At 41.7% G+C, this 12,423-nt stretch overlaps 1 protein-coding gene across 3 annotated transcripts in view; it reads right to left on the bottom strand.

Annotated features, from left to right (window-relative positions):
* Positions 1-1,570: 1,570 nt before the first annotated feature.
* GPR161 (G protein-coupled receptor 161) overlaps positions 1,571-12,423 on the bottom strand; it is a 55,783-nt gene continuing 44,930 nt past the window's right edge. For all 3 annotated transcript variants that reach the window (XM_020974693.2, XM_020974694.2, XM_078156509.1), the window contains 2 exons: positions 11,258-11,377; positions 1,571-9,431 (listed from right to left, as the gene is read on the bottom strand). In XM_020974693.2, the coding sequence (XP_020830352.1) occupies positions 9,184-9,431; positions 11,258-11,377 (368 nt within the window). In that variant the 3' untranslated portion in view covers positions 1,571-9,183. The remainder of the gene's footprint in view (positions 9,432-11,257; positions 11,378-12,423) is intronic.

Genomic DNA, 12,423 nt, shown 5'->3' with positions numbered 1-12,423 from the left:
AAGCACAATTTTATGATGAAGAATTAAAGAACACATCTCTAGATTTTGTGAATTCAATGGCAAATCATGTAAGATAATCATTGCTGCAAAAGGAAAACTTGTAATTTAATAATTTTTAATATAAAAAGCTGTAAGGTTTATTGAATGCCAATAAGTTGAATTTGTCCCACTTTGCCCCAGTTGATTTGCATCCCTTTATAGCCTGTGGGGATCTTTTTGGATCCTGACTTTATTATTCAACATTTTAGCTCTTCCAAGTTTTACATCACCTCTAAATTTGGCAAATTTAGCATTCTGTCTTGATCCAAGGCAATGATAAACATATTGAACAATGACTGATCCAGTATGGCTGAATGAGAGGGCTGAAAAAAGCCAGACTACTAAATTAATCCCCCAATTCACAAGATGGAATTTATTACCACAAAATAAAACCACAGGAATTGGCTCTGTAATTTCATTGGTTGGGAAACTCCCCAGATGAGGGAACTCTCTACCAAAGCAGGCCAGTATCTTCCCTACAATTAGAGAAACCTAAAGCAGTAGGAAGTTAAATGACTCGCCCAGGATCACACAATGTGTGTCAGAGGTGAAACTTGAACTCAGGCCATACTGTGTCTGAGGCTAGTTCTCTATCTCCTATGTCACACTGTCTCTCAGTGTATAATGAATAAAATCATAAAGAAATGAATATAGAAAAACAAACAGGCAAGAATACCAAGGCACATTTTCAAAAAAGCTGTTGAAGGTAGTCTTGCGCTCCCAGAATTTAAAATATATTAGGACATAGACCCAACTCATTTCTCAAGCCTAAAATATTTGCATTAGAATCTCCTCATTGGTTGAGAGAATGATGAGTTGGTGCTGAATACCTAGGTGAAAAGCAGAGTTTGGCATATGAGCTTTAAAGATGAGATAGATTCTTCTTCCATCCTCTTTGAGAGAGAGAGAAAACTGTTTCAGGAACAGACTCACACAAATGACTTTAGAAGGCAGACTTGAAGTGGAAAATCTGATCCTGATTTTGTTAATCTTCCTAAGAGACTTTGGGAAATTTCCCCTTGGGTCAGATCATGGACTGTTTCTGAGAAAGATAGGAGAGCCAGGGAAGAGCAGTATCACATAAGTCCACAAGAAAGAATATGAATTTCCTTTTGATATGGCTATATTGACTAAAGGCTACCTCAGATGAGCTCACTTCTCCTGGGTCTCCAAAGTCAAATCTATGGGGGGAGGGGGTGACAGCTGCCTGTTGGTTGGTAGGCTTCTTAGCGGTACTGTGTTTGCAAAATGCAAGTGAATGCTATCCTGTGGTGTGAAATAGCAAGCCCAATTGTGCAGTAAGATAGGTGAATGCCAAAGGGAATTTTAGGGAAACCTGGGAAGACTTGTATGAACTGATGCAGTGAACAGAACCAGAATAATCTGTACAATAACAACATTGTAAAGAAAAAGCTTGATATACTTAAGAATTCTGATCAACACAATGACTAACAACAATTCCAGAGGGTGGATGATGAAATGTTCTACTCACTTCCCAAGAGGTGATGGACTCAGGATGCAGAATAAGACATATTTTTTGGACATGTCAAATACGGGAACTTTATTTAGCTTGATTATGCATATGTATTACAAGAACTCCCACACACACACCCCACCCACCCACTTCGGGGTAGGGTGGGGGAATAGAGGAGAGGGTGGGAGAGAAAATAGATGTTAGTTGGACACAAAAAAAATTTTTAATTTTTAAAAAGACAGATGGATACTTAATTTAGAGACCAAGTGTTAAGACAGTTAAAAGACTGACACCTTCTACCCATTGAGAAAAGGCTGATCATTCCATTAGAGAAGAAATGGAGAGTTCCTGCTGGTTCTATAAGGGGGCACAGTGGAGCATATGGAGCCTCGTAGTTTATATCTTATTCAGTTCAGTTCAACAAACATTTATTAAGTGCCAACTATGTGCAAGATACCATCTAGGCACTGGAGAGACAAAAATAAAGCAGTCCCTGCCCTCAAGGAGCTTACATTCTACTGGAGGAAAACATGTACACTGATAATTACAATATATATACAAAGTAGGTACAATATAATCGGGGGGGGGATAGTGTTAACAATGTGGTAGAACAGCAAAGCCCACTTAGAGGAGATGGCATGTGGGCAGAGATCTGAAGGGAGCTAGAAGCTCCAAGATACAGAGGTAAGGCAAAGCATTACCATGCATGTGGAACAGCTTAGTGTGGAGGGAGGTACAGGAACAGGAGGTGGAATATTTAATATGTATGGGGAACACCAAGCAGCCCAGTTTGTCTGGAATGTAGCGTGTGTGAGGGAGAAACATGAAATCAATTTGGAAATAGAAGCTGGAGTCACATTATAAAAGGCCAAAGTGAGGAGTTTTTATGTTATCCTGGAGGCATAGGAAGCCACTTAAACTTAGATCAGGGAACTTACATGTTCAGACCCATGCTTCTGAATGTCTGGTTAGCAGCTGTCTGGAGAGAAGAGACTGGAAGTTGGAAGACCAATTAGGAATACAAGTCACAGGTGATGATGGTCTGAATTAGGATGGGTGATCACGTGAATAAGGGGAAGGGGATGGATAAGAAAGCTGTTGGGAAGGTGGAGTCAGCAAGACTAAATCTCATGGATAAGGGCTCATAAATAATCGTTACTGGTCCAATCAGCAACATGGTTGGAGGTAAGGGTAAGTGGTTGGAAAAGACAAGCAATCGTGGACCTAACTGATGGGGAGGTGCCAAGACTTAGTGGAAGGTGCCAGAGCCCCAGCTTCCAGTGCTAATGCGGTCACTAACTAGCCATGGTGTCACATAGACACAATCTCTTTGGGGTTCAGATATCTGCCCCCAACTCCTCACAGGGATATTGTAAGGGGCAAATAAAATAATGGAGCTAGAAGCCTTTTGAAAAGTCTAGAAAGCAATACACAAGTGCATCATCATCATCATTATTATTATTATTATTATAATATGCTTAGGTGCCTAATGGGTCCTGGAAGAATTGGAGAGCATTCTGCAATGCCACGGCTCTCTCTATTTCTCCCTCCTCTTTGTATCCAAGTGTGAATGTAAAAGGAGGCTAGGAATTGGGCTTGCCTATGAGAAACTCACCTTAGATCCCCATGCCTATGAATATCAGCTCCTCACATTTTACACACTTATACACACATACCCAAACACATGTTTAATTAAAGAAATAAAACTGTTCTAAATACATTTTCATTTGCTTATAATGATTTACAATTCCCAAATTGTCCTTTGCTTGCTTACTCTTTAAAAAAATCCCCAAACTTCAATCCAAATACCAGTTCCTGAATGGGTACATTCCATGATTCACAACTGCATTATCAGCACACATATAAGAGATCTGTTTGTCATGCATCTGCACCATGGAATAACATATTGTTATGCCTCCCAGAGAGATGACCTCCATCCTCTACAGTATTCTTATATTGCAGCAGTGCTACATAACCTTCCCTCAGCTTTGCCCTACATTGAGATAGGATCGACTTTCTCCAGGATTTGTGGCATTTCCCAACACTAGGGCAAAAATTCCCATGTCTAAAATTTGATAGAAGTGGCTTAAAATTCTCTACTAGTTAACACTGTTCAGGGAAAAGGTTTAAGAGTCTTTGAGCAAAATGAACATGGTGACTTTGTGATACACATCCATAAACATGACACTGGGCCAAAGTTGTGCTCTTTGTTATCTGTGAAGATTTAGTTTGTGCTCTGAGCCAATCCCAATCATCTCCCGTGGGTCTATGATTTAAGGTCACACAAATATTTCCCCTAGAGCCCATGTTCTTCAGTTTGTCAAAGTCTGAAGAATGTCCTTCTGTATAAAAGTAAGTCTGCTCTTTCTTCTGACATCAAAGCCTTTGAATACTTTCATGTCTTTCTTGAGTGGAAAAGAGGTTCCTTCCCTCCCTAAACTACTGGAAAGACAAATCCATCTTGAGTCATTAGCCTTTACTTCAAATCCCAGCTCTGTCATTTACTATCTATGTGACCTTGGAATAGTTTCCTTACCTATAAGATGGAAGGGGCTGAACTACATCAGTTCTCAACTTAGGGTTTGTGAACCTGTTTTCTAAAAATGTTGATAACTATTTCAATATAATTTATTTCATTTTCCAATCCTATGTATTTTATTTTATGCATTTAAAAATATATCTTTTTTTTTTTTCTGAGAAGGGGTCCGTAGGCTTCACCAGATTGCCCAAAGAATCCACAAAACACAAAAAGTTAAGATCCCTTAGCCCAGATGATGTCTAAATGTCATCCAGTTCCAACAGTCTATGATTCTGAGATGTGCAGCCCAAACAAAAGGCCCTGCCTCTGGACCTCACTCCTTCCTAGCTTTTCACAAAGCTCCCAGTTGAATGCTCTGAATTCTTGTAATTGTTTTTAGAGCTTGGAAGAATGATGCACCTTGGTGTTCATCACCAGGCTTCATGTGCTGAATTTTTAGCCTTTCCTTCCTAAAGCACAAAGTGACCATCAACTTCCAAAGGGAGTATGAAACAAAGAAAATACTGGCCAATGGATTTTCCTGGGGCATATAAAGCTTGGCTGATAAATTTCCTCCTATCCAGGCCCATAACCATGTCAAGCGCTGCATTCTTTCCATACTATCCAGGCTAGGAAGCTTGAGTAGGGCACTTTTTTTTGGTAATTCTCTGCATGGTTGATTTATGCTATATCCTTGTCTTCTCTCCCTCAAAATGGCACCCACTATCCTAATCCCTCCTCCTAAGCCCAGACATTCTTTCAACAAAGATAACTGTGACAATTTCCATACCAACAACTTTCAGCATCTATTGCTTCAGATGGTGAGGTTGATAGCAGGTCCTCCAGATATCAACTGCTTGCCCCAAATACCCCAACAACCCCCAGCATATGATGCTCTTGTTCCTAGACACAGGTAACACTGGATGATCTTTTAGACCTAAACACATTGAAGCCCTAAGGCTTCAATACAGAATGAACAGGGAGAAAGCAGCGAGGGTGGTTAACAGCCCTCGAAGTACCCTGCATTACCATGAGAAGGCAGCAACCTTGGGGTCAGGACTGAAGTTATTAGTCAGACAACTAGAAGATTAATAGCTTTCTATCTTCACATGAAAGATTTTCCCATTCCAGCAGTGACACCTCTGGCTTGGACGGAGTTAATGTGGCCAGGAATCTCAACTGAACTGGGACAGGTTGTTGCTTTTTTGGGGGGTGGGGCAGAGAGAAGTGGGGGTTGATTTTTGTTTTTGACATCTCCACTAGGTGGACAGGTGTTTTACATGAAATTCTCTTAGCTCAGATACTTCTAGACACAAAAGGGAACATTAGGATTTACCTCAGAGCACACTTTCTCAATTAACTTGGATAAGGTAATTTACAAGGCAATAATACAAAGTACCTGGCAAGTTTGTAGAAACTAAACTGAAGACAGGGCGATTCACAAGATGAATCTCAATACTGGCCAGTTAGCTACAGATCAGCTCACAGGGAATGGGCTAGTTTCCAAGGACATTTTCCCCTGGAGCTTTAGCCACTCAGGGAAAAGGCATCCTAAACCACCCAACTTCTAAAACTTCTCTTGATGCACTGAAAAAAGCCAAGGTAACCCTGGCAAATGATCTGCCATGTTCTTCCCTGGCACCCTTCCCTCTCCCAGCAGCTGGGCTCAACATGGGGGACAGTGGTGAAAAGTCAGGGACTATCTCCTCATCCTCTGTCACTTGCCCCAGTCTCATCCTTATGTCCCTAATGGCTTTATATACGTGTGTGTGTGTGTGTGTGCACGCGCGCGCGTGTCCCTTATAAATACTGTCTCAGGTGAATTCTGGGGGGGATGTGAGGACAGGGAAGTTTCAGAAAGAAACAAAACCTTTTCCTGCTATCGGGAATTACAAATTGACAGGTGGGTAGGAGATTCAAAGATCTGATGAACCTTCAAATCTTACAAAAACATCTGACAGTTGAGTTCCTTTCTTCCTTGGGGGTGAAAAGAAAGGAATCTCTTTCTCTTGGTCATGCATGTGTATACCCCATCCCTGCACCTAGAAGTGAATTTCAAGTCCTCAGAGTTGGGATTTCAGGACCATTTGAACAGGAATCTCCTCTACAGCATCTCTAACAAGTCATTCAGTCTCTACTTGGACACCTCTAATGATGGGGAACTCACTATTTCCTAACTGAGCCCATTCCATTTTTGGATAAGCTCTAGCTGCCCAAAATGTTTTTCTTTACATCGAACCTAAATATATTCTCTGCAGCATCTACTCATTGCTTGTCATTCTGCCCTTCAGGGCTGATCACAAGTATAATCATTCTTCTAACACGGCTGCCTGATACCTGAAGGTAAGTCATATCCTCCCTAAAAGCCTCCTCTCTTCCAAGCAAATTATACCTAGGGTCTTGAATCAATGATTGTATGGCCTCTCACTACCCTGGTCTCCTTCCTCTCAACTTGTTTTAATTTGTCAGGGGCCTTCATAACTCAGAACCGAACTCAAGACTCCACATGTAGCTTGACCAGTATAGAGTACAGTAGACCTATGAATGGCACTGCTCTGGAGACAGAGAACCCGGGTTCAAATTCCACCTCTATTACTATTACTATTAAGTCATTTAAGTTCCTTGAGGTTCAGTTTCCTCATCTGTAAAATAAGGTTATTGGACTAGAAAGCTTCTGTAGTCCTTTCAAATTCTAGGTCTGATCCTATGAACTCCTCATTTTGGACACGAGGTTTCACTGAATGTTCTTTATGATTGCAATAGCCTTCTGTGGCTGCCAGTGGCACATGGCACACTCAACTTGTCATCTGCTCAATCCCTTGACTCTTCATGCAATCCCTAGTCTAGCCAGACCTCCCTCATGATACACCTGATTTCTTTTTTTTATACCCAAGAGAAGAATGTCACATTGATTTCTAATCAATTTCATCCTGTTAGAGTCAGCCCATAGTTGCAGCTGGTTCAACATCTTTGAGACCGCAACTCTGCTCTCCTGTTTGGAAGCCTTCTTGCCATTTTCCAATTTGCCAAGCACAATACCCTTGTCTTCATCTGACACAAGAGGGTATTAATTTGGTAAATGTTAACAAGGGCCTCGTTCTTGAAATAGGAGAATGTCAAGATTACACTGTGGGCCAATATCATAAGGCCTCTTACAAAACGCAACTAAAGATGCTTTCTATTTACACTATTGCTCTACAGAGTGAATGCTATGAACGCCTAAAAAGTAGAATGCTTGCCCCAAATGGAAGTGTCATGAGGACAGAGAACTTTGGAGAGTGGCTACTTGAAATCAGGTATACCTGGACCACTTTAAGACTTAGCTAGTCAAAGAGATAGAGTCTGGACCTGTGATTTCTTAAGTGTAGGCAAATCCTGGGATGGGAAATTCCCTCTACCAATGCAGGATGGCATCTTCTCTGAAACTCACAGTCTTAGAGGGTTGCTTAGAGCATTAAGAGAGGAAGTGACTTGTTCAGGGTCACATTGCCAGTATGTGTCAGAAGCAGGACTAGAATCCAGTCTTCCTGGTTTCTAAGCCAGCTCTCTATCCACTATACCATGCTGTCTCTCAGTCACAGTCAACCCAAAACCCCAAATCACAAATGGATTTTATTCAGCCTAGAATAATGCTACCCCATCCAGGTCAAAGGGAAGGTGATAGGGAAGGAAGAGATTTTTCTGGAATCTTCAGTTCAATTAGGACCCTATGGTCATCTTCAGCCCAAACCTCCAAGATAAAGTTAAGAAAAATCTGACCTAAGAAGTTCATGGATTCTGAAGAACTCTTTATAATTCAGGCCCTTTTCTCCTACATTTCCTGTTGGCTGGTATTCCGTTGGGGACTATGAAACAAGTGGAAAGGTAAACTGAAAAAAGGCCCAGGTCATCCCTTCCTTGTATATGCCGTAACTTTTTTTTAAAAAAAGTCAAATACTGTTCCCTGACTCTGTATCCATTCTTTTCTTCAATGTGAAAGAAAAACGACCACAAAGTTCTGGAGGGTAGATCTTGAGCGGCAGTGACTAGCTTTTTGGACCATTAATTCTTTTCTAGTCCTAGTCCCCAAGAAGACCCTGTTCTAAGATCACTTATAATATCACAAATAGAAGTCCACTCAACGAAGCCTTCACTTGGGAGGATAATTTCATCCCCGAATAAAAATAAGAGCTGCATTGTATAGTTGTGCTAAATACTATTCTCCTTACTAAGTCTCTGTAATTAACCTATTCTGAAAGTTTTCAATCTAAAACACAAGGTCCATGACCCTTCCTCTTTCATATGAATAGTGGTTTTCCCCTTCTTTTGAAATACAAACACCCTTGGGTGAGAACATCAACAGCCTGGTCCTCAGTGAATGATCTGCTCTCTGGCAAGGATAAACTCACTTCCCTCTGACCAGGCCCACCTATAATTTCAGCAACAGCCACCCACAAGCCAAACAGGTGGATGGCCTGGGTGCCAGCTCTTCGACTCTGATTCTTCATGTGCTGGGCCTTCTGCTAGACAGGCTCTCTGATTTTCTTTTCTCCCAGCACAGACCGGAATCACTGCACATAGATCCAAGAACACATGCCAACCCAAAGAACAAGACACCAACCTGATGCCCTTGGGAACAATGTAGAAGGATGTCCTTCCTACAAAGTGCATTTACCTCTCTCTAAGGTTCATGGTCCAACCTACTATGAGGGTTCCTGGGTCAAGAAGGTGATGAGTAAAGCAGCTTGTTCAATAAGATGACTTTGTGCTGCATTTAAACTTCTCTGCCCCAACTTTGTGGACCTGGTAACACTGTCCTCTCAAAATACAACAGAACCATGTTGTTTACCTGTTATCCACCTGTTTATCTATGTGTCTCGGCTGGCCTCAGGGAAAAAAGTTACTAGAACCTAGAAGAGTGGCTACAATATAACAATGAGCCTAAATGTTTTCCCAAATGTAGCACTTTTGTCTTTTCTCTCCTTTTTTTTTTTGGTGCTAGTACGTTAGCTGATTCCCCCCCACCCCCCACGTAGTCCCTTCAAAACTGTGCCAACCCAGGGCCACAGCTTCCTTGGAGAAGGGTCTTGCTTTCTTGGCATCATGTGGAATGACATCTCTAACCCTTGCCCCTGAGTGGTATCTCTGGTCCCTCTCTCTGATGGCCCTAAAGTTAAATGTTCCCTTCCTCAATGCTCTGCAGCTGCAGCCTCTGGCTAGTGTGAGTCCTACTGCCTCGGCGGCCCCCAAAGCCTCCCCCTGGCATAGTCCGAGTTGCCAGCAATACTCCAGGCAGAGCCTCCTCCCCAAACAAGCTAATCTTGGCATCCGCTTCGATGGCTCTGGCCAGACTGGCTGCATAGCTGTCCAGGGACTTGTGTACTTCAGCCTTCACGTGGAGAATAGAGGTTTTGGCAGCTTCTGCAGTGAGAGGGAGAGAAAAAGGTTAAACAAATAACTGGGGCCAGTTCCCATCCGTCAGAAGCTCACCCTGCTGACTCACTGTCCCAGAAAGCTTTGGACGGAGGATACAGAGCTAATCTGAGGTAAGGAGCTCATCACACCTGAAAGCTGCCAGTTATTTCTGCAATTACTGCAGGGCTTCTATTCTACTCTAACCTAAAGACAGAAGGACAACACTGAGCACCTACTATGTGTAAGATACTGTCCAAAGCATGAATGAAATACAAACATGAAAAGCAAACAACTAGACTACTTTTTCCTCAAACTCCCATCTCCACACCTTTGCACAAACCATCCCCTATACCTGAAATGTATTCCCATCCTCACTTCTGTCTTTTTGAATCCCTAGCTCCCTTCCAGGTGAGGCCCAGGTTCCACCTCCTAGGCAAAATCCTTCCTAAACATTGCTAATGTTCTCTCTTCTCAAATTACCTTCTATTTATATGAAATAATGTGCATAAAATAGTTTAGAAAATTTAAAGCATTGTATGTATGTATATCAATTATTGCAATTATTTTAATATGCATGTATATACAGATGTGTATACACATACATGTCCATACATATAGATTGCACATGCACATGTATATTTGCACACACATATACATACACACATGTGGGTATGTATCTCTATCCCACAGTACAGTGTGAGCTCCCTGAGGGGACAGACTATTTTCTTGGTTAGTTGGTTTTGTTTTGGGATCCCCAGGGCCTATCAGAGTGCTTTGCACATAGCAGGCATTATTTGTTAGTTTCAGCTGACCTAATCGAAGGAGGGAAAGATGTTAGGGAAATGATAATTGGATGAGAACCTCAACAAGGGCTTTCTAAAACCCAACGAGCCACTTAAAGGGCCTGTCCCACATTCTGATCACATGACAGCATCCTCCTTATCCCTCCCACACTAAAATGGCCACAGAGGCTACGTGGTCTAATGGATAAAGTCCTGGACCAAATTCAAATCCTGCTTTAGGCACTGACAAGCTGTGTGATTCTGGGCCAAACTCTGAGCCTCAGTTTTTTTCATATGCAAAACAGAAATAATAAAATATCAACCTCATAGGGTTGTTCTAAGAGTCAAATGACATAGTGTATGTAAATGTATGTAAAGTGCTTTATGAACTTGAATCATCATCACAATCAGACTGAAGATTCACATTGCAGTCTTTGCCACAGATAAGAAGGTGCTTTTGTTGGGTATATTTGTGCATTTTACAGATCAAAGCAACAGGACACATTTATAAAGCACTTTCTTCACAACAACTCTGTGAAGTAGATAGTATGTTATTATTATTTCCATTCTACAGACGAGAAAGCTGAGGCTCAGGAAAGCTAAAGGATTTGCCTATGGTCACATACTAACTATAATGGCAGAAACCCCAAACCCAGGTCTCCTGAACCAGCACTCTACTTCTACTCTTTCTCTACTTAATAAATGCTTGTGGATTGTTGACTCGTTGATTCTGCTGCCTCTGTAGAAGGAAACTGAGGCATGGCAAGGGCATGTGACTAGGTTAGAAGGAGATTCAAGGAGGAGATGAGACTTTCAAAGTTCTAGTTTGGGGCTGAGAAGGGGATGCTGAGCCCAGACATCACTTGGTCTTCTAGTACAACTTCCTCTGTGAGTAGATGTGGCTCTTTGGGGGTTCAGGAGGAAGCGGTAGGAAGGAAAAAAAGAATTCAAGAGGAGCCCAATCCGGTGGCTAGCCTGGGGCAGGAGGCTTGTCTAATATTCCCCAATTTCTTTAGGCTTTCATGGAGTAATCCCATCACAGGAACAAACCTTTCATTTGTTCTACTTCATCTTCAAACGTCACTGAACTGCGTCTCTTGGGAGGGCAAGTGCATCTCGAAGGAGGATTGTCATCAGAACTGTAATCTTCAAGTAGCATCACATCAGTCCCTGAAATACAGGTCAGATTTTTCAAAATAACAGAAAATACCAAGACCGCTCATTTACCTTGGAGGCTGGCAATAGCTTTAGCTTTCCCCATTCTTTCCTATCTCCATTTCATTCATTTAAGCTAACTTTTATTAGGGGGAGGCTCCAGACCTGTGATTTCATCATGAGTATACTCCTGGTATGAAAACTCTCTCCACTGATAGAGATTAGCAACTCATCTGTTATTTATAGGCTTAGAGTTTACTGGCATACTGAGAGGTTAAATGACAGCTAGATTATGCCAGGCAGGATTTGGACCTAGCTATTCCTGACTGGCTCTGTTATACCATGCTGCCTCTCATTCAATCCAATTAAACCAATTTAATTTAAAATATTTATTAAATATCTACCACATGCAAAGTGCTATGCACAATCCCTGCCCTCAAGGTGCTTACAATCACACAACATGAATAGAAATAATTCTGACATGAAGTAGAATACAACAAGGATAAAGGAGAGCCTGATGAGATGAGCTCTAGGAAAGCTTAAGGAAGAGGAGATGACTTTGAGGAAATGGGGATGATGGGAATCCTAAAAGGCTTCCTGGAAGAGGTGGCCAATGGAAAGGGAGAGTATTCTAGCCATGAATGGTATGCAAAAAAAAAAAAAGATTCCTTTCCCTCATTCTCTTACCTTTCTGTTTATTTTAGACATTTGTTCTTTGGTCCATGGTCCTTATACTTATTTATTCTGTATTCCTCACAGAACTAAAGCTCCTAAGGCAGCTATTTTGAGTCCCGTCTTCTAAATAGATTCTATGTTATTACACTGTAGATTTTGTCCGCTCCTTCCTTATTTCCCTGATGCCTCACACTCAGAAGTATCAATTCCAGCAAGAAATAGAGAGGATAGAAGTACTGTCACACTGTAAAAATTTTCCTGTATCCCTGACTGATTCATTATCATCCCCTTCCCTCCCATGATCACCCATTCTCCCCCACACCCTCCAATTCAACATGAAATCTCCCCTCTGGGACCATGTCCTTCTACTCTTCTGGATATTAGTT

The sequence above is a fragment of the Phascolarctos cinereus genome, unplaced genomic scaffold (genome assembly GCF_003287225.1).
Source record: "Phascolarctos cinereus isolate Bilbo 61053 unplaced genomic scaffold, phaCin_HiC Scaffold_5;HRSCAF=322, whole genome shotgun sequence".
Taxonomy (NCBI): Eukaryota; Metazoa; Chordata; class Mammalia; order Diprotodontia; family Phascolarctidae; genus Phascolarctos; species Phascolarctos cinereus.
Note: the sequence above shows the minus strand (reverse complement) of the source record. Positions and strands in the feature narration are given on the sequence as shown.